Here is a 27,679-nt window from a genome sequence, read left to right as displayed (position 1 = left end):
GTCTGTTTCATCACTTTTGTTAGCAATTTTATATTTTTCAGTCCAGCTGTGCTTGATTTCTTTTATTTATGTTATTAGGTCTTTCTTTTTTCACATGCAAAGATTTATGTTTCTACTGAGGGACAAAGAGGATGTGTTCATCAGTTCGCTTCGCAATCTGTGGTTGACTGGACACACGATGGCACTATTGAGACAGACAATAAAATAGACTCTAATTGCATCTGTATGACCTTTTCCTCACCATAAATAACCATGTGGTGCATTAAACGCCTTTTCAACTACTAGAGGTACTGATCTAATTTGTTATGGATTTTTGTATATGGAGAATATGGAGTGTTAAAGTTGTCTCATCTTGTCTGTGCAACCTGTTTGAATTTATCCAAGAGGATATAGTTTTTGAGGGTTGCAGGAGAGAGGAGATTGCGCCTGGTGTTTTTCATTTTAATCAGTCACGGTGTCACAATTAAAAGCACACTTTGGAGACTGGTCAGCGCAGGCAGGCAGGCAGGCAGGCAAGCAAACAGAGCTGTCTCTATGGAAATCGCTTTCGTCATAACATTTCCTATCAAGGCTGCGCCGGGGCTCTGGTCGTGCAGCACACACAGACCCTTGATAGCACATAACCAAGATTTTTGGTGGAGGAGACAACATTAAATCTGAGGCACGGCCCCGAAGTGACAGTTAATTTTATTCTATAGCTTACGTAATTAGTGATGCTGCTTTTTTTGTATATGAAGTTTTTTTTTTTTCCTTCTCACTTTGACACTGAGCATTGATTTTCTGTCCTATTATATTGGTTTCTGTGTTGTTATGCTCCTAAAACCCTAAATTAGTTTTACTGCGGTGACCTTTATTTTAAATCCTCAGAGTACTAGTGTCACCCATCCTTCCGCTCCTGGCTTCTTATATTATTGAGACTAGAAAACCTAGAAATCCTGACACTGAATTGAATGTAAATAGCAGCTTTCATGTAGTTTTGGAGTCAGTAATGAGACCTTGCTGTGTGTTTGATCTTATTTCTGGGTGATAAAAAGAAGCAAAACATACGAGTCATGTCGATTTCTGACACATTTTTTTCTTTGAACTTTTTTTTCTTTTCAACATGTTTCTGGCAATGAACCAGAATCCTAAAACCAGCACCATGCCTGGACTCATTAACAAGGAGAACTGGAGCGCTCTGCCCCTCAGTGTATCTGACATCACTTCCTGTGTCAGAGGTTATACTCTGGCCCTGACAGCCTCTATGACCTATGAAAATATTGAGGACCATGCGATCGAGGGTAAGTGAGAACACTACAGAAGACTTATTTGTTTACTTTAGTCACATGACCAGTTTGAACAAATGTAATCCCACTTTATGCTCTAAAAGTAATTGTTATCGACTGAAGAGAAGTGTAATTGCTTGTTTGCAGCACCTGGTTCATGTACTTCTGTTTCTTTCTCCGCTTCATACCACTTTTTAGGCATATTTATTTATCCCCTGGATGAAAATTCCATTGTGGTGGGGTTTGAGGCTATGATATCCAGTCAGATTATAACGCTGCAAATCAAAGACAAGGCCAAAATCGACGACTGTTATCTGGATTGCTGCAACACATCTAATGGAGGCCTCCAGAGTGGCAGCGGTAAGGTTAAAGCTGCTCTAATCAATATTTCTATACTAGCAATGGATCAAAAGGCTATGTGTAATGTGAAAGGGGTCGCCTCCGGTGATGAATTCACAAGGAATTATAATTGACTCTGCAGCTCACTTCAGCTCTCTAAAGCTATTTTAGCATCTTTCAGCTCATTGTTTTGGTTTTCCAGCCCGCAACTTTACTGTTTTGGTTTATTCTTGCTGCTCTAAGAAAAAGTTTTCAGCTAAAAGATCTCTGATAAACCCACTATGTGCTACCTGGCAAACGCCAAACTGCAGACAGGGGAAATTAGCGACTGAAGCAGCGAAAGAGCCACATATTTCCTTTCTGAAGGTGGTGGAGATCAAAACAGAGATAAAAGGAGAGCTCATATTGGGTTTTTCAAGAAGAGGCCACAAACACAACTCAAAATGAATGCTAATGTTGCTCTGTGACATCTAGATGTCTAGATAGGCAACTCTTTGCCAACATGTTTGCCACATCAATCTCATAAGGTGATATCAGTGTCATCATCTTGCTTTTTACTACAACATATTACAGTAAGTTTTGTCATAAACTGCAAGTATTAGGTTTGGAAAATCGTGGACATTTACCAGATGCAGAGGATCTAAAAAGAGCCCCCAAAAACCACTGAAGAACTGCATTATGGGACATAATCAAGTGCTTTTAAAGTTTGAGAACTAAGACTCAGGATATCTCGTCCTCTTCTGCTTTGATTTAGGTCATTCTTTTTTAAATCTGTTTCTCACGAGTCCCCCCAACTTTATGAAAGTGTGATGCTAAATTGCTGTAGTACTCCTTTAAGTCCTCTGTTACATACGCATCAGAAAATCCAACACATTTCCATCCCACAGACTGTATTCATAGACCTAAATATAGGATAGGATTAAGTAGATACAAATCAAGTAATATTTTAGGTTTCAGAGGAGAACCAGTTTTTTTAAAGTATTTTTTTATCATGCAAATTAAACAACCAGATGTGATGTAATGATAAAATTATAGTGAAGACGTAGAAGTACTTGCTGTAGAATGAACTTTGAGTCTTAATCTATAAAAGCCGGCACTGAGAATGTCAGCCTGCAATCTTTCTGGAGAGGCTGCTGCCTTCTCAAGCTGGCTTTTATCTTAAGTCGAGCATTAGAAAAGCCGCGAAAGACTAGTTCTCTAAAAAGTCAGAGATATAACTGATGGTTTTTCTTAATCAGTAAAATCTTAAAGCAGCAAAATGATCATCATGCCAGAGTTCTGTACAAGAGCTACTAGTTGAAGAGCAAGAGTGCCGTAACCTTTTAAAAACTGTGGTGATTAATCTTACCTGGTGTTACAGGACACATAGTGATGGATGAGGATGTGGAGAGGACAGTGTTAGTGGTTAACCTTGGGATCATCCCTCCTATGGAGACGGTCCATATTCTGGTCAGCACCTCCTCTGAGCTCTCCACGCTGCCCAACGGGGGGATCAAGGTCTCATCCCCACCGGTGTGTACACCTAGGGTTCAGAGGACCATCAACGAGGAGCAAGGAATATCCCCAAACTTCTCCAGATCGTAAGAAATAGATAGATTAATTCATTAATTTAACACTGTGTTGTTGATATCTCATCATTTAGTCAACCCATCTTGCTAAAATAATCTTTTTAAACATATTGTTAATAATTTTTTATCATTAAAAGAAAGTATTGGACTATTGTAAATTAGGATTTTTCACTTTAAATTGGCTTTTCAACCCCCACATTCATTTATAAATGGAAACTGACTCCCAACATTTTGCATGTTAATTAACAATGGTGCCATTTTTAGGCGTGACAGGCATCCCTGTGCCTCCAGTCCTCATGATCAACCTCCCAACCCCCCTCAGCTGTGTTTGGCCTCACTGCTGGAGGAGGAGGCCATCAACTCCATGGACTACGAGTTTAACTTCCAGCTAGAGATTCGTGCTCCCTACCTCCTCGCAGGTCAGAGAATTAATCATCACTGCTGGGCAAAAAAACACTTATTCACTGTGAAGCTGTTTTTTCAGTGTCTGTATAAGATGTATGATCACTTCAGCAATTGTACAGTCAAGTATTGCATCTCAGTGCCCTTTGAAAGTTCTCATGTCACCAATAAAACATGTTAGTTTTGAAGTACCTTGCAGTAAAGTGCAGGAATAAGGGGAACAAAATGTTCCACAAGTGCTATTCTATTGTGTGTGTTTGCAGTAATGTGTGTGTGTGTGTGTGTGTGTGTGTGTGTGTGTGTGTGTGTGTGTGTGTGTGTGTGTGTGTGTGTGTGTGTGTGTGTATGTGTGTGTGTTGTAACTTTGTCCCTAGATGACAAATTATATCCATATTTTGCTAACATTAATAGGCAACATAAAACATGTTAAATAAAGAATATGACATTTTTGGGAAACAAACCAGCAGGTCCCATCATGTATGAGAAGACATGTTTTCAAAAGATAAAAAAAAAAAGAAAAAAGGAAGACCACTTATGTGTTGAGTGCCGTTTAAGCAAACAAGAAGAAAAAGCAACCAATAATTATCTAGTAATTGTGTAAAAATGTCTTCGATACTCAAATCACCAAGTTGTCAATGTTGAAATGAATAGTCGTGTTTGTTTCTTGCTTTCCTTTTCATATCTGTCTTTACAATATGAAGGTGGAACCAGAAGACTGTTAGCTTAGCTTAGCATAAAGAATGGAAACAGGTGGAAACAGATAGCCTGGTTCTGTCCAAAGGTGAATAAAATCTGACCACCAGCATCTCTCAAGCTCGCTATAATTAACATGTCACTATCTGGTTTGTATAAAAAGTGAAGTGTAAAAATGATACGTTGTGGTTTTGCGTTGGGTTATATGCCAGATTATCACTTGGCCAGGAGCAGTGATAAACTATTTCCAGTCTTTATGCTAAGCTAAGCTACCTGTCTTCTGTTTGCAGCTTCGTACTGAATGGACAGATATATGTGAAGCATTGCAAACTACTCCTTTAAATGTAACAACTTGATGATAATGGTGATAATACATCATACTACATAATAACACATAATTATTTATTACTTAGTCTTCATGTTTTTCAAGCTGCAACAGCACATCAGTACATCAGTTATCTTGCTCTGTAGATAGATAGATAGATAGATAGATAGATGAAAGTTGAAGCTTTTCTTTGTCATATATCGATGGTTCGGATTGTTGATGAGACCACACAAGACCTTTTAAGATGTCACCATAGGCTCTAAAAAACGATCAATCTTGTACAGACTCAGAGGTTAATCAAGAAAATAAACTGGCTGATTAATTGATGATAACAATATACGGTAATTTCATCCTTGCTCTCATCCATGCACATGCACATTATTGCAGTGGGACCTGCTGGTTTGTGTTACTGTTATTACTAGCGGTGGAGCCTCTGGTTATTTGATCTGCTGTGGTGGTTGCTCTGTGTAGGTGTCGAGAGCCCTTCTCATGCCATCCGAGCTGATGCAGATCCTCTGGCCCGCTCTGCTACCAGCGTCGTCATCACTCTGGCTGACAAGTACACTTATGACTGTCCTGTTGAAATCCTCATCTACCCAAGCGGTAGGTCCACAGCTTTAAAACTCATTCACAAGGTGGCTGCGCAATTAGTGTGCTTTTTTAAAATCCCCTCTTAAGTGCAGTATTAAGAAATTGCATATTTCACCTATGTCAAGCTTTTTTTTTTACCTCACATTTAGCATTTGATTAAATCAGTAAAGAGATGATTTGAGTACCCTTAGTCATCAGGAAAAAAAACTGTCCCCTTGTTATAATGTGTAACATGCCCGTGGAGTTAGACAGCCATTGTGTGGGTGTGCATTTTGTGTCAGGTCTTTATTTCTTTCCCGTGCTCTCGCCTCTCCCTTGGTGCTGTCTTGACCTACAGTATGTGTAAGCCAGTTGTCTCCCAGAGGCAGGAATGAGGACCGGCCTTGCTGATCCAATAGGCCTCTTATGAAGGCTTTGTTCACAAACAAACCTGCGGCCAGTGCCGGGCAATTTAATTCAGCCCTGACCAGTGCTGCTGCTGCAGTATCAATCACAACATGGATGCTCAGCTCTGAGATGAGGGGGAACTGAGCTGTGACTGTAAGAAACTAAACCAAGATGAAAACACGAACAGAGCAGTTTTATTTTCATCATCATCTTGGCAGATTAACAAGCAGAAACAAAGGCTGTGTGTCAAAAATAAATAACAATCCAAATCCCCAGGTTTCCAATAAAAATTCAATCCTCTGTGCTAATTTAGTCTTCCTGAGTGTGAGTAAGCATCTTTATATTCAATCAGCTCTTGATTTCTTAACTTGAATACATACAGGGATTCAATACAGGGATAACTATTCACTACACTCCCTCTTCCCCCCTGCGCTGCTATCTGGTGTCAATTTCAGACATTATCCATCTGCTCTATAACCGGTCTGTAATGTTTGTAATAATGTCTTCGCCCTAACCAATGGTGTCACTTCAGACCCTCATCTGCCACATGTGCTCATTGAGAGCGGCGACATGACGCAGGAGGACTATGATGAGTATCTTCACGGCCGGAGCGATTTCATCAAGGCCACCAAGAAGGACTCGAGCAATGAGAAGAAAGTGAGTGTGTGTGTTCATGTGCACCATTTGCACCTGAATTGATGACAACAATATCATTTTCAGTCTGGTGAACACATTATGAACAACATTTCCCTGCAACAAATAGTGTTTTTGTGAAGCTGCAGTGATTTTGACACATTGTTTTAATGTTATCAGAATGACTGTAGGGTTAAATTAGCTCCTGACTTGCTGAGTCTTAACAAAAATTGAACATTATGATCTTTGCAAAGTATTTAGCACAGTTTAAATCAAATTATCTGTTAGCTTTTCCAGGTGTTCATGATCCTGTTTCCACCCTCTGTATGTCTAGATTTGATTAAATGTGGGCATGTGCAAATTGTACTTAAAAGTCTGAAAAGCGTGAAGTGTAAAGTTTCTACTCTTTGCAAACTAAGCAGTTAATGCAAAACTAATCACCTTTTAAAGTTTTCAGACTGGTAAAGTTTGTTATGCCTTCATTTAATGCTTTTTTAGGCCCATTATTTACCCCCAAAAATCATTGCCATACAACCTAAATATCACCTAAAAAAAAAAACAGTATTTACAAGAAAAATGTCCTTTAATCTTTCTTCTTCATTCCAACTTATTTAAGAAACTAAACTTTTGATCCTTTACAGTACATAGTTCACAGAAATTAACTATTAATTAATTGGTCTGTTTTACAAGGTGTCTGTCTACTTTAATAGCACATATTATGCAAGCTATATAATGTGTTCTTCAATATTTACATTGATATGAAAGTGGTTTAACCTCACAAAATTGCATGAAATCAAATATGGTATTACTGCTAAGCTAATTTAGTTAACTTAATCAGGAGTTTGATACTAGCTAAGGTATTTTTTTTCCTCTGCCATGATTGGATGTTGCTGCTGCCTTAAATTAGTTACGGGGAATCTGACTTTCCAAGATGTGAAATTTAATCCAAATTAATATTATTCAATGACAGATAACAGTTCGGGAGAAATGAGAGACAGGTTTTTGTTTTAGCTTCAGCACGGCTAGCTGTGGCTAGAGCTGCTGTAGTTAGCTTGTGAACATTTTAATTACATGTAGTTATAAGTTATACTCTTCTATGGCACAATCATTTTATATACGGTAAAACCGGTCACAGAGTCAGCTTCCTGCCTCAACTCAATTTTGTATTTAATTTCTCAATACTGTATGTAATTACAGTTAGAGTGTTTTTTTTTGACTTTGTAGTTTGCAAATTAATCTTTTCACCAGTTTTGCATTATGAATTTTCACTCTGCCTAGCATGAATAGCGTTGTCTATTCAGTTAAGAAAGTCTCGCAGTTATGTGTCCATTCAGATCTCCGCTGTTATGAGGTTATTAAGTGACAAGCAGACCTGAACAGGAGGAGAGCGAGCACTATAAAAACGGGTTTCTATGGAAACACTCCAAAGGCTCCACAGTCTGCCTGGAATTTCCTGCAGGAAACAATTGATGTGCTCTGTCTATTGACCTAATCACTTGCCTTTTTTTTCCTCTTTTCTTTTTCGCCTTTCTTGAAATGTAAAATAAGAGGTCAGATTCATAGTAAGTGCAGTTATCTCATGGCGATCAATTCTCTGCTATTCATGCTTTTTGTGTGCGTGTGTAGGTCGATATCATTCACAGGCGACTCCACAAGGACATCCTGCACAATCCTGTGACCATGCTAAATTTCTGCCCTGACCTAAAGTCTATCAGCTCAGATCTCAGGAAGGTGCACGGCGAGTTCGTCTTCCTCATTGACCGCAGCGGCAGCATGAGTGGGGTCAACATCAACCGTGTGAAGGTATTTTACACTCAGTGTCGTATTTCTTGCACAGATGCAGATGGAAACACACAGTAAAGCACTCACTGATTTACATATACCACACACCATCACCAGTTTATAGGTTTTTTTCTTAAATAATATTAGCAGAATATGATAAATTTGATGAAAAGTGTTGTCATATAGTTGCTCAAAGCATATTAAAATATGCAAATTCTCAAACAGATTAAATGGAAACACACTAATGCATCAAAAACATGATGAAGGTATAACTGCATCCGAGGCTCACAGCGATACACGGCTTCTCTGTGCAGTCTGAGAAGATTATACAGACATGATTACCCAGCTGTGTTAAAGGCATGTACACAGAGATATTGATTAAACCAATCATTCACCATTCACCAAATGCCTCCCAGTTGCTAGGATCTAGCCACCAGTCTTTAAGGTCAAATGAGACTGAAAGAGGTTTCTTAGAGTACAGAGCAGATTCCAAGCTACTTGAGGACAAACCTTGGCTTGTGATGTGATGCTGATTGGTGTTCATTTGTGACTCAGACTCAGGCTTTATCACTGATGTTTCAGAATACCTTTAAAAAAAAAGAAAATCTCTAAATTCTCAAACATTACATATTGAATATAGCTTTTTTTTTTAAATGCACCTGAACAGGCCTGGTGTTATAGATTATCTGACTGATGTTGGTCTTTTTGCTGTTCACTTGAATGAAGGACAAGATAAGTGGTATTCCTTTAGAAACTGCCCCTCAGCTGGAGAAGAGGCAATGATGGATAAAATGACAATCCTTGAATCTCCTTGAAACACTGTGCTGTATAGTGATGCTAGCCGAGTACATGCTTCCATTCAACCAGACATCAGCAGACGTAGTTGTGTTACAGAGGAAAATAGCAATTACTTAAACAAGACATCAAGCAGTTAATTAGCAGGGGAGTGTTTTCTTTTCCTTCCAGAATTCTAGATTTCATCACATTTTTTAGTTAATTTCCATTTTTTGGCCCCAAAACTCAATATGTTCTCCGTCTCTTTCTCAGGATGCCATGGTAGTCATTCTCAAGAGCCTCGTGCCCGGCTGCCTTTTCAACATCATAGGCTTTGGCTCTACATTCAAATCATTATTCACAACCAGCCAGAGCTACGAGGAGGTAAAACATCTTTGTTTATTCAAGGGGAAATATTGTAAACTGTATAAATGTTCCTTTCAGTTCATTTAATGGCTCGTTTCAATGTGCAAAACTCTGAGAGCCAAACTGACTGTAAACACAAAAAGCTGTCCTTGCTTACAAAATACTTCAGTAAATCACACACTAAGTCTTCAAAATGCAGTCATTTCATTATTAGCACAAGTTTCAGGACTTATTACTGAGCATTTCTCCTTATTTTAAGTAAATACATTTCTATCCAGCTTAGCAGCATTGCAACAACTGCCACTACTAAATGTTAAGATATATTCAGTGTGTAAATGTTGGTATTATATTACTGAATGAAAACAAATACATACATACAAAACCAAAAAAAGCGAATAGGTCTGTGTGTCTTGTATGAATGAAGAACTCGCTGTAAAGTCAGACTTGAGCTCTAGATTATATAATGTGTATTTACATTAAAAGAACATCTTCAATAAGTAGAATTAAAGTTTTCAAAAGTCTGTCTTACTCTACAGAATTTAAATACTCTTTTCTGCATATATTTAACATATTTTACCATTGCTGTATGTACAAATTTGAGGAAATAACATTTGCAGACTTAAAATGCAACAAGTGCGTCAGTGATTAACATATGTAGTGTTTGGAAATTAAGCATGCTAAGTGTGTTTGTGTGCTTGAAAGGTTCCTGTAGATCTTTCATATTAACAAACACAGGTTATACATTCAGTATTACTCAACATAACATATTGTGTTTATCCTTGAGGTCTAAACAAACCAGCTGAATGCATTTCCTTTCTCAGAAAACATTTGTAAAGCTGATTCATAAAGTATTTTAATCTATTACCACCATATTTACTATCTAACAGTCTTCTTGGTTGCTTAGTTCATTGCTGGTACATTACAGCCACCTGTCGATCAGTGTGAAATCTATTAGTGTGAAAGTACTCTAACTCAAGAAACCCTCCTCATCTTCATGATCCAGGAAGCTTTGGCTCTGGCTTGTGAGTATGTCAGGAGGATCAGAGCCGACATGGGGGGGACCAACATCCTGGCACCGCTCAACTGGATCCTGAGGCAGCCAATGTTGAGTGGACACCCCCGCCTGCTTTTCCTGCTCACCGACGGGGCCGTCAGCAACACGGGCAGGGTTATCGAGCTGGTCCGCAGCCACGCACGCTACATCAGGCAAGTATTACTGTTAACGCACTCTGGGTAACAACTGACTGTTAGAATAATGGAGAAAGATCAATACTGAGTCACATTGTTATGGATATTGTCATTATTGTCTCGTAGCAACCTTTGTTGCCAAAGACATTATGGCCTCTAAACGCATTACAGCACGACCCATTTGTTAGTGAATGTGATTCATATCTGCAGGTATTGTAATACATACAGTTTCCCACACTGGCGTGGATGTGTTAGGTCTGAGGCAGCTGATTAGCTTTTAAGAGTTAAGAAAACAGCAAAGGCAGAGCGACTACTGTATGTCAAAGCAAATGATAAAAAAACTGGCTTGTGTTGATGCTTCTTATGCAAATAGCAAGTGGAGAAAGCTCCCTGATAACATCAAGGGATTGTCAGGAGCTTTAATACAACACCTGTTTATGGAAGTCTAATCCTCTTAAAATGAAAATCCAGGAATGTGCATCAAATGTTGTGTTACTGTTAAACACAATAAACTGTGTATCTCTACAAAGAATCTGTCAGGAGGGCAACACTTGTTCAGGCTTGATTAAAAAGTATGTTGTTACATACATCAGCTACATCTAGAATTAGGAAATAAGAAAGCTCCCCGCAGGATGCAAACCTGTCAGCTGAGCGTGGGGGCCGATTGCACAATGCGTCTGCAGTACATAGAGAAATCATTTTATTTTGCTGCTTGCATCTGAGTCTCACACTGTGAATCCCTCTCCTGAGTCACTCTGGAAATAATTGACTTTTGTCTTTCCCCTTTTAATGGATGACTGCCCCCAGACGATTGCATTAGATACACAGAGCTTGGCCAATTCATCGACACTTCCTGGGTCATTATCACACTATGCTTACAAATCAGCGCAGCCAGTCAGAGGCAAGATCAAACCATGATGAATCTCTGTTTCGGATATCCGTGTCAGGATTTTAACTATGTCGAAGGTGACATTTCCGTTTTTTCATCTGCTTTCATTAAAAATGCAAAGGAGTGTAGCAGGTGCAATGAAATTAGCAATCTCATTCCTCGCTGAAAAATTGAATAAAAATGGCAAAACAGAGTGTCGGCCAATTTCCCTGGGGGACTTGGAGAAATACCAGGTATGACTCAAGTCTTCAACATAAAAGATCATTTCCTGTTTGGCTTTGTTTTTCCCCCAAAAGCTATAATGATTGTTTATAGAGGTTACACCTTTCTAGGTTTTGTAATATAAATCTCTAGAAAAATGTGTGACATCCTGTTATCATGCTCATATATATCTCTCGATTTGTCCATCGGAGCTGCAGTGTTTAATCTGTTTTGTGCAGATGTTTTACGTTCGGCATAGGACAGAACGCTTGCAGGAGGCTGGTGCAGGGACTGGCAACAGTTTCTAAAGGAACAGCAGAGTTCCTGGCCGACGGCGAGAGGCTGCAGCCCAAGGTACTCATTTCCAGCGTTGTGTGTCATTCTTAACGACAGCAAGCTATTCTGAGGGCCGCTGGAGAGCCGTTATGCAGTGGTTTCAAAGCAGCAGCATGTCCGCCACTGATACCAGTTAGGAATCATATCTCACAGACACCATTCACTTTGTGTACTGGTCAGGGGGGGAAGCTGTGTTTTTGTATATGACAGTCTATTTTAGTCTGCTTTTTTGTTCTTTTAACTATGCAGATGATAAAGTCCCTGAAGAAAACCATGTCTCCTGTGCTAAGTGACATCTCCATCGAGTGGCTCTTTCCTGAGACCAAGGAGGTGCTGCTCTCCCCTGTGGGCAACACCTTTCTGTTTCCAGGGGACAGTCTGATTGGTTACAGTGTGGTTTGCGACACCACTCGCTACCATGCCAACCCCAAATCTGTAAGTGCAAGACACCTGCTGAAAGGTGACAAATGACTAAATGCATGATAACTTTCTGCATTGAGACCATCTCTTAAAAAAAAACATCGAATTACATCTTTCTTTCTTTTTTGGTTGTATTTTTGATGTTCAGTTTGGTCGCTCAATAATTCAATTTAAAGAGGATGTATCATGCACATCATGCAGATCTGTATTTCTATTCTGGGGCTCTACTGGAATGAATTTGCATGATATAAAGATACTTATCTCATAATGGCCCTTTAGGCTAAGTATGGGGGCCTCACAACAGCCAAAGACAGATGTTTAATGTACTAAATCCAAATGTAATGGTGTTATATTTTAGATGCACAGCTTTTTTTTTTTTTTTACTTGAAAATAATCAAATTCAAAGCATAATAACATATCAACATGTATAAGAACAAAAATGAACAAGGTGCCTGGAAATGAGATTATAACATTACACAAATAAACATTTGGTAAAAGGATAATGCACAAAGATCTTCACAAACAGTATAAATAAAATATTATATGAGGGCAGGAACAACCACATCTGTAATCATAACATTTCCAAGGTGTTAACATGGGATTGGTTCCCATTGTATACCAAATATTCCATTTGATACAGCATGATATTTTATTTTATTTTATCAAACCTTGTGAGCGGGTCTTCAATGAAGCACTTGTCACAGATGAGTCACCTATTCAAAATCTCAACAGGATAAGAGGAGGCGATACAGCATGATGCGCTCCATTGAGTCAGCCAGCTCAGTATTTTATCACTCTCAAGAAGAGGACCCATCGAAGGCAGGTGTGGATGGTTCAGGGTCTTACAGGGAAGCACCCTCTGGCGCTCTGTATGACTCCTATCAAGACTCGATGATAGACAACAGCCCCGTCACCACAGAACAAGACCCCATGGGTAAGAACCTGCAATACTTCCTCAATGGTGGCTAGACTACTGTATTTCAAACCAGCTGGGCCAGAAAATGTAGAAGAGCTCAAGTAGATAGAGTGTATATAAAAGACTGTGGGTAAAGGTAGAATCTAAAAGAAGTTTAAAGATTAAGATTAGCAACATTACTCAAGAGATGGCACGGCAATCAGATAGTCAGTCCCCACTTTAACTGAAATAACTCAACAATTATTGGATGGATTGCTGTTAAATTGTGCTCATTCATGTTAGCCACAGGATGAATCTTTTTGACTTCCTCAATCCCTTGACTTTCCTCTAATTACCACCAAGAATTTCACATATCCAGTGAAATATCAACATCTACTCAATGGACTGTCTTTAACAGACAATCATGGTTCCCAGTTGATGTATCCCGGTGACTTTGGTGATCACCTGGAGTTTTTTTTATCCATCATGAGGTTGACATTGGTCATTTTGAGTTAAATGAATGGATTGTCATGAAATTTGATTCAGAAAATCATGTCCCCCTTGGGATGAACTGTAATAAGTAATAACTTTGGTGAAATCCATCATCAGGTTAAAATTTTAATGTGGGGTTAAAATGGTTTAGTTCGAACTATGTTAGGACCGTGAATGTGGCAAATGTAACCTGCCAAACATCATGTCTGCTAATATTAGCATTTCAGTCAAAGCACCACTAAGCCGTGCCTAAGTACAGAGTCGCTAGCACAGCTTTACAATCTTGATCATCTGTGATAGTGGTTGTCCCTGAACAGGCCAACTAGCTATTTATTATATTTACTCCAAACAAAATGATGCTTTTAAAAAATGTAATCCAGTTTGAACCAGTTTGTGGCAGAGAGTTTTCTTTATTCGGGAAAGAACCAACCCCGATAAATAGTCACTATGGTGTCAACAATCAGCAATTTAGAGTTGGTAAAATGAACATTTATTGTATGAAATGTAATGGATTGTTATCTGGAAATGTTTTGGGTTTATTTTTGTTTTGAATTTTTGAACAAAATATTAGGGTTCGATAGCAAGACCTCCCCAAGAAGACGTGCATACAGTACCAACCAGATAATTGACTTCAACCCAGCGAAGAAGGTCTACACTCCCAGTGACCCCAGCTCTGTGGTGACCAAGAATCCACTGAGGAGAGCTAAAGTCCAGGAGCTGATTGGCCAGATGAGCCCTGAGCACGAGGCGCAGTGGAAGAATGACTACCAGGTATGTTCCCATATTGAGGTTTATAAATAACATTCACGATTGCTTTTAAAATGATCTGCACAGGTCTAGTTTATAAAATGGGCCAGAAGTTATTTCTGAATCAATTTAGTTGTCGCTCATACATCTCAAACCAATCCCTTTCAAACTGAGCTTTCTTTAATAATAACAATCCCCCTGCTGTGTTTAAACCGACATATGTTCATGAAATAAACCACAATCCAGTATATTTTACATATGAATATGAAATATGAATAAATATATTAAAAAATAATATGAAAAATATATTGGTATTCAGACTGTGTTGACAAATTAAACAGCCACCTGACCCTTCTTCCAGTCTGGACTGGAGTATAATCATAAACATAATGATATTCTCTCCTCAGTAATGAGAAAAGAGAAAATTATGAATGGTAATTAGATTTAAATATTTGTCAGGGAGCATCATAGGGTAAATAAACAGGAATCAGCGTGCTGTGAAGAAATGGTATCTTCTGTTTGCAAATCCCTCTGTGGATCCATTTTATTTGATATGACTAATCTAACTCTTACCAGCTTTCTGTTTATTTGTTTATATGCACATAGATTTATATAAATGTAAATGAAGACTGTGGATGAAAGATGTATAGAGTGTAAGAGAGTAGAGTATAAACAATTCCTCCATTGCATTCATTTCATGGTACTACACAAATCAAATCAAATCTCATTTTAGCAATTACAACTGAAACAATTAATCATTCCAACATGAAAAAGAGATTAATTAAGATTACTTTTTATAATCAATTAATGGTTTACATCATGTTTAATTTAAGAATATCAAACATTCCTTACAGGTGTAATCATTCGCTGCTTTTGTTTGTTTTATTTGAAAGTAAACTGAACATCCTTGTGTTTTGGTGTCTTGCTCTGATAATGAAAATAATCATCTATTAGTTGCAGCTCTATAGCAAGAAGGGCTGCAACTAATAGATTATTTGAATGAGCTTTCATCTAACAATGGGTTTGGGTATCTTCTTAAATGTGTGTGTTCCAACTGTTTGCACCAAAAAATGATGCTTTTTTATTGCTTTTATGATGGTCTTTCTTGATATTCCATTTGAACTCATAGTCAAGACTCTGCATGCCACTCATCACCATGAAGCAACCTTCAATGAGCACATTGAAAATACCAAAAATCCATTTTGTAGACAAGTTTTCATACCTAATTAAAATCTGTGCCTGGGTATTATAAATTATAGCAACTTTCTTTCTTTTTTTTTTCAGCCACAGCTGGCAAGCTTGTGTGCCACAACTTCCAGAGGGCGTCCTGCCAGCTGTCACAGGCTGGTCTCTCAGCAGGAGGCTCCTCTGCAGCAGGAAGCCGACTCAGAGCTTCATTTGCATCCTCAGGCTCTGGACAACATTCTGCCCAGCAGCAGCGTGCCGCCTGCCGCTCGTAACACTGCTGGGGAAGATGGATCCAGATCCTCCACGGACAGTCCGTCTCTAGGCAGCATGGGAGACACAGGTCAGACCACAAGCTCAACTATTCTGATGAACTGAAAATACAAAGAATTGATTGAATATATCTACACATCTATTAAAGAAGTTAAGCATTTTAAAGTTGTCATAACTCTTGAAGTAGTAATGATCTTTGTCTGAATTGATTTAGCACTGTGAGTCCATAGTTTTTGAGGGACTTGATAATAAAGGCATGTAGTATTATGAGTGACATAAGAGCACAATACTTTGTTACATTAAAACATTTGGAACTGATTACATTAAAAGGATTTTCCCTTTAAAGGAATATTTCAACACTTTGGAAATACTCAAAGTTTTCTTGCTTGGAGTTGTATTTCTGTTGAATATGAAGCAACATCCAGAAGTCAGACGGAATAAAAATATTAGTGACATTTAGAGGTGCTGCTAGATAGATTTTGTTACCTTTGGGGAGATCTAGGCTACCTGTTTCCCCTTGTTTCCAGTCTTTATGCTAAGCTAAGCTAAGTGGCTGCTGGTTGTAACTTCATATATTTAATGGACACATACAGATTAAACTGTACCAATCTTCTCATCAAAGCAAGACAGCGAATAAGTGCATTACCCAAGACGTCGAAATATTACTTTTACATGACAGAACGAGAGGTAAAATTATTGTGGCCATAAAATTACAAACCCTTGAATGTGTGCCCCGAACCACATCGTATTCAGTCCCTTAAAAATTTGATTTAAATGACATAAATCTTTGATCTAAGATAAGAGAGGTTAACACATGGTGGAGCACTGACGTGGCTCTGACGGAGGACAGGAAATATTTTTTTTCTAAATTAGTGGACAAAACTGAAAATAGACAGGAAATTAATAAGAAATGAAATAGGCAGTATTTTAAAGAGCAGTTATTTGAGGTTCATTCATGCCGGATGAACTCAAAAAGGTTTGGAAACAGATGATGAATTCATTTAAATGGGACATAACACGTTTTTTGTGTGTGATTTTCTGTCATTTATATACTGTTTTAATGCATGTTTATGATAAGCATAATGAAAGTTTCAAAACTTGTAAAACTGCTGGCAAGTGCGACACGAACTTTAACACACCTAATCCTATTAGATAAATATGAATAGAAGTTAAATTCAGACAGTTTTGATATTAAAACTTCATGATTGACTGTGTCGAATGCTTTACACTAATCGAAAAACACAGCACCAACTGCTCCTCCTTCATCAAACCTTGATTTAATTTGCTCTAAATCCATTCGATTTAATTTGCAAGGTGGCAGTGTCAGAGGAATGATTTGGTCTAAAGCCAAATTGGATACGATGTAGACCAAAATTGATTGTATTAAGAAATGTTGTTAGTTGTTCAATGACAACTTTCATAGCAACCTTTTGAGAGTACTGACAGTATAATTATTGGTTGATGTCCAGATTTAAAAATAGCTATGACAGTGGCACATTATCAGGAAAGGAGCTGTGTTTAAAAGTCGAGTAAATTAAATTAGTAATGAGGCGAGTTAAAATATCTTTGTGTAATTTAATAAACGATGATGTGAAACTGGAAAGCGTCTCTACTTTTGGAGCTTTTTTAAGGAGCTGATAATGTTGTTTACTTGTAGCTTATTCTTCTCTACCAGTTCGAAAACCTGACCTGTAGCATGTAATGCTCTGAGCCTCTGATTAGTAGCAGATAACAAACTTCAGTGAAATCTGAGTACAACACACATACTGACTGATAAAGGCAAAATCAGGTGTCAAATCTCACTCCTGTAATATTTCAGATGGATACGGCCACCAGTTATGTCAGGCAGAAACACCACAGGAGAGCAAGACTTCAGATCTGGATGCTGCCAGCCAGCTAAAAGGTGACTGCAAGGCTGTGGTGTCTGGACTGCTGTGTGGGAAACCGATGAGGTGGGAGGTGGTGTTTGATGTCCTGCCCTACCTGAACGGACGGGAACGTGAGGAGAAGGTTCACGAGGAGCTGTGGAACGAGACCTTCCACCACCTGGCCGGACGCTCCATCATTCACGACTTTGAGCACATGGGGGAAAAGGAGTGCGAGATTGAGCATGGTGAGCTCTACGGTGACTTAAATGTTTGTGTGGTGACTAAATTATGAGGATTTAAAAAGATTATAAAGACGGGAGTCAGGAGTTGGGCTTCTGATAAAATCAATTTGACATTCAGCTGCTGTGTTTCTCATCTGTTTATTTCACATAGCGGTTTGATTCTTAGATATAAAAGATTAGTTTGACATTTTAGGAAATACCTTTTTTATCACCTTTCTAAATTAGAGGAGTTAGAGGAGAAAATCAATGGCACTCTCATTCCTGTCTGTTTAATATGAAGCTACACTTAGAAGACTGTATAAAGGTATCAAAATCAGCTGGATTATCTAAACATGTCAATTAGTGACCTTTAGAGGCTGTGGTGGGCAGATTTTCTTACCTTTGGACAGAGCCAGGCTGGCTGTTTCCAATCTTTACGCTAAATTAAGCTAACTGATTGCTGGTTGTAGCTTCATATTAAGAAGTGAGAATGAAATCTCTGTAAGAAAGCAAATAAGCGTATTTCCCAAAATGTCAAGCTAAGTCTTTAGGGCCTTGTAGAGATTATTATTATTCTCCTCAGCCATTGTATTTTTGAGCGGGTTGGCATGCTCGAAAACTCATAAAAATTGGCACACACATCAGAACTGGCAGAAATGACAAAGTTCTGAAGTGATTTGGCTGCGCGCTGGCCAGCGGGCTCTCAAGGGCCCCCGAACACAGAACCATGTTGGGATAAAGTTGCTTTGATATTTATGAAATTTGGTGGCATCAGTGCTGTCATCATTCTGGACATAATACATTTTTTTACATTTGGATTTTTGTGTTTCACTTTTTATTTTACAAACACATATTTGAGGCTTTTAAGATGCAAAAAACACACAACACTTTTCAACCTTGTCTTAACCAATATGTCAATTTGGGCTTGAGTGTAGTGCATCAGCTTTGTAGCGCCCTCTTACTTTTAGCATTTTTGAGGGATTAGGGTACCTAAAAATGTGCATCTATGTCAGTTGCCGTCTGTTAAATGTATAGCTGCGTTAATATTTCACTTATTTGGTCAATCTACGGGCAACAGTAAGTGAAGCCTAAATGTATACACAATTCCCAACATGTAATAATATTTCACCCATTCAAAAAGTGTCTGATAATCCTGAAAATACAGAGACTTGTCAGCTGATCTCCAGTAGCAATACCAAGGCTGCCTCTCCCTCAGATGCTTGTAAGGGCCAGGGTCCATTCATCGCTGCTTGCTGCTATAATTAAGATTCAATTTGTATGATTTATGCATTTATTATGTATGATTGACTGATTTTTATCTAATATTATGTAATGCATTTCAATGTTATGTAATATTACTTAATCCTATAAAATGTTATGCAATCATATTGTGTTTATTATAATTCACAGGCTCTGGCAGGAAATACCAGCTTTACGCCATTCACACCAGCAAAGCCTGCAATATACTGAGCAAACACACAGCATTTGTTCCCGTTGACCTGGACACTAATGAGTATTTGCAGACAAGTATTGAATACATAAACTCCGGTAAGTCTTGTGGATTTCATGTGAAGTGGTCCTTATACAGCAGAATATGTTGTCCTCGAACATAACCCAGAACAACATCTTTCAGTTGAACTTAATTTATTTGTAGTTTAGTAATTATAATCCAGAGAACATGTACAGTGATATAGTAGTTTGTCATGTGCTGTGTGTGCTACAGTAAACTATTGTTTCAGTAAAGTTATTCTCCCATCAGATGAAAAGTTCAGGATTTGGGGAAATATGCTTATTCACTTTCTAGAAATTAAGCTGGGGCAGACCCACTGGGTTAGCTCCATTTGATAAGAGTCCATCAGCAGGGTTGCGACTTTTAATGTATTATCACAGTCTCACAGATGTCTTTCTGCCCAGAATAATAAAATGTTCAGGCAACTTGAAACAAACATTTAAATCCACTATTTCTGCAGACTTTGCCTACGGTGGCCTGTGTAGTGGACTTGAAACATTCCTGCAAAGAAGAAGTTGTTTATTCTCCAAGTTAATGTTTTTATCACTCCGGGCACACAGTGGACATCTGTGTAAGATCATAGAAACGCTGGATTTGTATTTTTCCCTTAACAACATCATGTGACTAAATCACACAGTAAGGTGGGCGTGCGAAGATCAAAAATTAAACCTAGCATAGAGACATGAAGCAAGGGGGAACTGATAGCCTAAAGCTCACTGTTTAACATGCTGCTTTAGTTTAGTGCTGGACTATTTCTTGGCTAAGAGTGGAAACTTTCTGGAGTTTTTGTCATGATCTTGAGGTTATCTCGAAGCAAATAAGCATATTTCTAAAAATGTCGAACTATTCCTTGAGCTTTCAATGTAGCAACCTGAGGATATCCCTTTACAAGTTATCAGTATTGACTTGGCTCTATTATTCAGCTTTTTGGCTTTGAAACACTCACCTGCGCCTGAATATTTAGTCCGATTTAGTTTAAAACCCTGGATTCAAAATTGCATTCACCTGGAAACACTTTGAATTGTGGATTACAGGTACAAACCAGCTTGAACTTTTCTTTTTTACATTTAAAAAAATCAATTTATTGTTTTCAGGTGAAGGTCTGAAGAGGGGTTCACACTCAAGCTCTCGCTCAGGGAGCAGAAAGAACAAAGGTTACTCCATAGGACTGGGTCGCTCCCAGTCTGGCAGCATGACGGAGGAGGCTGAAGATGTCCTGCTGCACAACAGTAGGCTGTATTTTAAATTATACAGTTAGACAGCAGACGAGGCTTCAATTTCTACATCATTTACAATGAAAAATGCTTTAGAAAGAAATAAGATAAGTGCTTCAGTGATAGGTAGAGGGGATCTTTTATTGAGATGGCAAATAGTAAATATGTGATAGACGGAATATATCACAGATATGAGAATGCTGCATATGAAGGAAGATCGATGTTTATATATTTATATTTATTCAAGTCTGTCTTTATTTGAAATAAAAAGATTAGAGCATTGCAGCGCCAGCACTAGGAGCTATGAGATATCGAATCACTCAGAAACCTCTTTGCTTTACATTAAAAATACTCCAACCCCAGCAAAAGGGCACAACAACATTTTAAAATTGGTATTCAGCTGTGGCATAGCAACAGCACGAGCTAAGACTGGCACACTGCTCGAGCATCTGCTCCTTAACTGGCACGACCAGTTAAAGAAGAGGTGTGCAGTGGGCACAAAAGCATGTAGGCTGCATCAGCGTGACCTGATAATGCAGTCTTTTTTTGAAGCAACAATGTCGAGTTAGGTTTTTGGGAAAGTAGAGGGAAAAGTAAAGCAAATTTTCAATCTTATCTTTTTATCTTTCTGATTAATGTCTAAGGTGGAGAGGATGGCGTCTCTCCCTGCAGCACACCCTCTTCTTCCGGCTGGGAGAGATGCAGCTTTGCAGAGGGTAAGAGCGGCATATCAACCGGTCAGTGAATTTGCTGTATCTCATCAATTTTCTCCACTGAGACCTTTGACACACACACACACACACACACACACACACACACACACACACACATACACACTGCCCGACAATCTCTTGTTGTTTTCTGGTCGACATCGGTGCATTGTTCCAAATGTGAAACATGAGATTATTGACATTTTAGTCCCTCTTAAGTGATGACAGGAGTCGACACAGTTTTGTGGCTTGTATTGACAAATCCTGTCTGGACCTTTTCATAAAAGAATGAGCATGAGCTGACTACACAAACACACACACAGATAAGAAGTGTTTCACCCAGGGAGACAGCTGCTGGACTATATATCCTCAGTTGTCATTGTTATATCTCAGTGTGTGTGTGTGTGTGTTTTAGCTCTTTATTGTGTTAGACTGCACTGACAGAAATGCCGCTGCTCTTTCTCTTCCCCTTGTCTAACTCTGTTTATATCTCCAAGTTTTCCAGAGGAGTCCATCTGTGACCTCTGACCAATCACAGAAATCAGTGGAGAGCCTTTTTTCTGCCAGGTGGGTGAATAGAGACTGGCTGGTTGCATAAATGTGTTGTAGCTGTGATACCGCTGCGTGAACCAACACAGGGACTTCAGTATTATACTTCTGTCTAACTGCTACCTTACAAAGCAGAGAATATTTTATCTTCATCTTAATGCATTTCTCTTTAGATTAATGTTTTAGGACAATACCAGACTATTCCATGACTAGTCATTTCTTCTCCTTTAAGAAGCAAATCTAGAGACATATTAGCAGCTCTGTGAGGCTTTAAAAAGCCCCCCAAGATCAACACAGGGCTTTGAAACCAATTTGACATTGTGGCCAAACTGGCTGGTCAGCGTCCGTCGGCGTCCCGGGGGAGAACATGATCCGATGAACTGATCTGTGCAGCTCTTTGGCAATTTACGGCTGGCTCGTAGTGTCTCGGTAGCATTTTGATATATGATATAATATCTTTTGGAAGATTAATATTAGTCTCACAGATGAAATCCAACAATTGTAGCTGCCGCATTAGTCTGTCTGAATGTAAAATGAAGGTCCTATGATTAATTTGTGTGTTTAAGCACTCGTGTGACATAGTTTGATACAGATTGTGCCGGTGCCACCTCACATTTTTCAAGTTTGAACACCAAACAATTGAAATGATCTATATTCCATAATGCACAAATATAATTATTTCATTTGTTATGATAAGTTTCTCTACTGTCCCAGACATCATGTCCCAAGGGCTATTTTTATTGTTCCCAGCACAACAGGACGTCCTTAATTCTGAGTGCTGGTAGAGAGCCTGCGTGCTACAGTTAATCTGAACATCATCAGTATTGAGTGAACCCAAGTAATCGACTAATTGAGAATTTGACCTGCTGATGGCACTCAATCAAAAGTTCAGAAATTACCAAAGTTATTATAATTCATACATGTGTACCAAACAAAGTCCACAATAGTTCTATTATATAGAGGTCTACATATGTACCAAGATAATCAAAGCAACAGTTGCTTTCCCTTAACCGATAGAAGTAGTAGATTAAATATAATAGTAGTGTATGTACCGTACTCTGTTATTCATATCTGCCGTCTTGTGAAGATGGCCGGCAAGATAGTGGGAGTGGAATTTAGCAGTCTTGCAGAATTTTATAACAAGCAGGTGTTAAACAAAGCAATTAACATTTATCAAAACAAAACTCCCCCCTGCATGGAGAGTATACGCTTTTACCATCTGGCAGGCACTTCAGCACTCCCATAGCTTTTAAACAGCGGTGCACAAGTTCCTTTATCCCTCTTTTCATCCAAGCACTAAACGCACTTTACAGAGTGAGATAGTCCTTGTCCATCCTAGTCCCCCCGTCCCCGGCTTGGATGTATTTATTTGTTTTTCTTTTATAAAATTCATGTTTTTAACTGCAATTAATTAATTTTGCTGTTGTGTGGTCTGTGTTGTTTTGTCTGTATTGTTTTGTCTGTATTCCTGCTGCAAATAAAGTGCCCTTTTGGGACAAAGAATAAAATGAATCTGAATCTAAATCTGAATCTGAATCTGAATCCTCTTTAAGGTTGGCCCTCAGCAGGACTCGCCTCCTGACTCGGGCTGCCAAAGGATTCATGTGTCGATCGCACAGCAAGTCCGGCGATTCAATTGGTGAGAGTGACAATGAGAACAAAGACTACATTCCTCTGGTGAGCAGCGGATCTATACACGTGAATGCTCTGTCAACCTGCATGTTCTTGTTGAACACTAATTTGAACTGACTGTGGATTTCTCTGGAGAGACGAATGTGTCACTATCTGTTGAACCACTAAAAGTGCTTAATATATTGCTATCAAATCCAACTGAGGACCTTTGTTTGCATATAGTACCCATCTCTCTCTGCAAATACTCACACTCTCAAAGACAGAAATATATATAAAAAGATAATTAATATAGAAATAATGAAGGGGGCTTTCAGGATTCCAGCTACTCAATCAGTCCTATTGCAAATTATTCAGCACATACCACGTTGCTTATGTATTATTCATCACTATGCAAAACAATTCAGTTGCAAAAAAATATCAGAATAGCTGCCTTGAAAAAGATTACTTTCTTCTTTCACCAACTACCTTGGAAGTATAGAGGTATTCTTTAGCAAGGCACCTCACACCCACCTGCTGATTGGAGCAGTAAGTGAAGAACCATAAAAACCTACACACAGTAGTGCACACATAGTAGTATTGTTTGTCATACAGAAATAAAATGTATCTGAAGCTTATTTTGGAGGCTGATTAAGGGTTGTAAAAATAATAGTTTTATGTCAAACTGAACTGTTTCTTTCTGTACAGCTGTTGTTGCAACTGGCCAGTGGTGCATTTCTCTTGGACATCGCTCTGTGTGATGCCATTAATGTGCCCATGGACAAGCTGAAGTGGACGTCCCCCTTCACCAGCCACCGCACCAGCCTGGGTCACCTGTCTCACTCCAGCACCCGGCGTGCTGAGAGTGCCGATGACGGACGCAGATCACCATATGAGCCGGAAACACATCAGCAACCTGCAGAGCACACTGTCGGCATCCACAGCCCTTCTCATCTGTTCAGGAGCTCCTGGACGGATGCTGGCCCTTCCTCGTTATGCAGTCCATCAACTACTGCTGAGCCTCCACTGTCTCCAAATTCCCAGGTGGACAGCGGACGGAGCTCTGGGTCCGGAGGTTTGGAAACAGCATCGCCCGGAGGCGTGCTAAAGAGAATGCTAGATACGGGGAGCATGGTGTGGGCCACAGCTGTGGCTCTCGCCTGGCTGGAGCACACCTCTGCCAGTTATTTCATAGAGTGGGAACTGGTTGCTGCCAAAGCCAGCATGTGGTTGAGTGCACAGGACATCCCAGAGGGCCGGGATTTGGCCTCAATCAAGGCTGCTGCCAACCAACTCTTCATCATCCTCAGACACTGGGATGAAAACCTGCAACTGAACATGCTTTGTTACAACCCCAACAGTGTGTGAGGCCTGCTAGGGCAATACAGATCACTAAAGGTACTTAACCCTATATGATACTATGCTAACTGAGGCTGTACTATTCTCTGTTCAGCAGTATATGTCCTCTGAAGTCTGATTTAGTTGTTGCAGTTGTGAACAATGTGTATATTGTTTTGGGTTTTCTGTGTGTGCTACTCCTCCAAACATATCACAGGCTCTTCAGAGGCGCTACGTGCAAGCTATTACCTCGCTGGTGCCATACTGTAGCTGGATCCCTGTTAGCAAGGGATCTAAGTTATGCCACAGATTTGAGTTTAATGGAGAAGTACATCAGTATTAATTTAGTAGCATGCTGGGCCACTGATCATCCCCATCTGAGAAAAGCTCTTATTGTCATCATACTGATGTTATGGGGGGGAAAGCTGCAAAACTGTTCCACTGATTGACACATACTGTTTTTAGATCTTTACAGCCTTTTCTGGATTGACTGTATTGTGTATATGTTACATGAAAACAACTGGGTACTTGCTAGAACTATTGCCAGTCTTTTTTAATGCCTGTTACCATTACAGTGTTATAAATATTTGCCATTTTTGCAGTTTGATTATAGCAGAGCCAGAAAAATATGCAAAAAGCTGAAGATAATATATGAATTTGGTTTAAAAATATGTGGCTTGGGTGGGAATCTATGAATGCGTATCCCACTAGCATATTATTTTCTGTTTATTATTTATTGATACATACACACTGTATATTTTTTTCACTTATCTGAGTCTTAAGGTAGAGGTTTTGATCATGCATTAGTCCCAATATACCTAATACCATTACAAACGTTATCATAGTAATATTTAACTAAATTAGTCAGTTAGTGTAGTCAGATATTTCCCTCTCATTCTTGTGTGTACAGCTAACATGAATTTCTCCATATCTGCAGATATAAATAAATCAAAATGTATATCTAAGAAAAGATTCTTAGTTAAGTTTAAGTTGTCTCTTGACCCCATAAAACTGTCATTCTAAGTTTGACAGTGCAACCGATTTCATAGCAAACAATGTACACATCACTGAAGTCTTTACTTGCTAATACACTGTGCAACATCATTTAGTAAATCACTAGTTTGAAACTAGCAAGTAGTTACAAAGAACTTCTCAAGGGTGATCCACAAAAAAATGAGTGGTGAATTTATTCACAGCTGGTGCGACTCCGTCCTGAGAAATATAAGCAGGGATCAACAGTCCTGCAAGTTCTGTCACGCCCACAGCTCATGTACCGCAAGTGCCTATCTAAGGTTTAAAGTCGGCAGAAAATGTAGATCTGTTCGCTGCAGTTTAATTAGTGTGTATAATGATTGGTTCTTTTTCTTGAATATACATAAGGTACCCTGTCATTTTGTGTTTAAACTTTTCTTGATTCCCTAGGTGGCCTATGTGTCAGGTATCTTTCAGTATTATTTTTTTTCTCTTTCTTATTCCATTACAGTGTTGCTTTACTCAGGTATTTATTCATTTTTTTCACTCAGGCTGAGTTGCATAAACCATTCTGCATGAACACAGATGTTGATGTTATAATGTTTAATGAGTGAATTGCCACATTGGAGCCAATAGTGCAGTATTTTGCTCTCTGAAATGAGAAATACAGTGGATGTCATATAGTTATATTTTTGTGCTGTAATTGCAGTAGTCAGTGCAGCTGTTATTGTAATAGTATTTTTTATGTACTGGGTCAGTTGTATAGTGCAGTATCTTTCAAGTTGCTGTGTGTGCCTTTATAAATGATTGTTGACTGTTTGAGGCTGTTGAAAGCTTCTGTAGTGTCTTTATAACTGTTGATGCTATGACCAGCTCTGCGAGTGCATGTAATAAAATTATTCTACAACTAAAGGGTTGTACATCTCTTATTGGTCCACTAATGACAACAAGGGGTTCGTCAAGGATCTGTGCTTGGACCCCCTCTGAATATACAGCTACCTTCTATGGTGTGATTATCCACTCCCATAGTTTCTCTTGTTATGCTGACGATACCCTGCTCTATGTATTCTTCCTGCCCAATGACCCTACTGCAGTGGTCACCAACCCTGCTCCTGGAGAGCTACTGCACTGCATGTTTTAGGTATATCCCTATTCTAACACACCTGATACTAATAATTAACTTGTTACCAAGCACTTGACAAGTTTCAGCTGGTTCATAACGAGCTAATAATTAGAAGTTGGGAGATACCTAAAACCTACAGGGTAGTAGCTCTCAAGGTGCAGGGTTGGTGACCACTGCCCTACTATCTCATCATGGATCTTGGTCTGTATTTTAAGATAGATGACGGAACACCACTTCAACTAAATCCCTCTAAAGGCTCATTCACGCCAACATTTACACAGCTCAATTGTCCTGCAAAGTCAGTTAATTCCAATGAAATTGCTGCGTTCACTGGATTTGCAAATCTTTGGGTTAAATTTTGGGAAACTGAATTTGCAAGTTGCAATGTAAAAGAAGCCGCTGGTTCTGAAAGTGTTTTGCCACATTCTATATTTCCATTAATCACAATACTCAGTATTACATAAATGACCAGAGTGTTTAGTGATGATTTAATGGCATAGAGTGGTGAAGTGGCAGATTGCAATCAAATGAATACAACGCCCCCCACCCTCCTCCATCTTCAAGTGTGTAATAATACTGTAGGTTGCAGACTGGAGTTAGTGGTTCAAATTCTATGTCTTTTGAAAAACTGTGTGGATTTATTGACCTGTAAACGAGAACCTTTGAACCTATGTATAATCCAGAGAACAAAATGCTGAGGAGTATACGGCCCAGTTAAGAGGAAATAGATACAAGCTCAAAGAGCTCTTGTCACTGATTAGTTAGCGGTTAGCCTGTCAGCCCTGCAGTACCTATGACACCAAGCTGCAAGAACC

General features: G+C 39.0%; 1 protein-coding gene across 1 annotated transcript; it reads left to right on the top strand.

Annotated features, from left to right (window-relative positions):
• The first annotated feature begins 1,129 nt into the window (after positions 1-1,129).
• Positions 1,130-24,799, top strand: vwa5b1 (von Willebrand factor A domain containing 5B1). Its single transcript, XM_062427969.1, has 21 exons — positions 1,130-1,280; positions 1,464-1,625; positions 2,965-3,184; positions 3,437-3,591; positions 5,064-5,195; positions 6,103-6,227; positions 7,830-8,006; positions 9,033-9,143; positions 10,129-10,331; positions 11,643-11,757; positions 11,989-12,174; positions 12,892-13,093; positions 14,118-14,317; positions 15,578-15,821; positions 17,571-17,864; positions 19,251-19,388; positions 20,445-20,579; positions 21,209-21,280; positions 21,772-21,841; positions 23,377-23,500; positions 24,140-24,799. The coding sequence occupies exons 1-21, from the start codon at positions 1,142-1,144 to the stop codon at positions 24,797-24,799; spliced, it is 3,864 nt and encodes a 1,287-aa protein (XP_062283953.1). The 5' UTR covers positions 1,130-1,141.
• The last annotated feature ends 2,880 nt before the right edge of the window (positions 24,800-27,679 follow it).

This window comes from Scomber scombrus, chromosome 10 (genome assembly GCF_963691925.1).
Source record: "Scomber scombrus chromosome 10, fScoSco1.1, whole genome shotgun sequence".
Taxonomy (NCBI): domain Eukaryota; kingdom Metazoa; phylum Chordata; class Actinopteri; order Scombriformes; family Scombridae; genus Scomber; species Scomber scombrus.
This window is presented reverse-complemented; position numbering and strand designations above follow the sequence as displayed.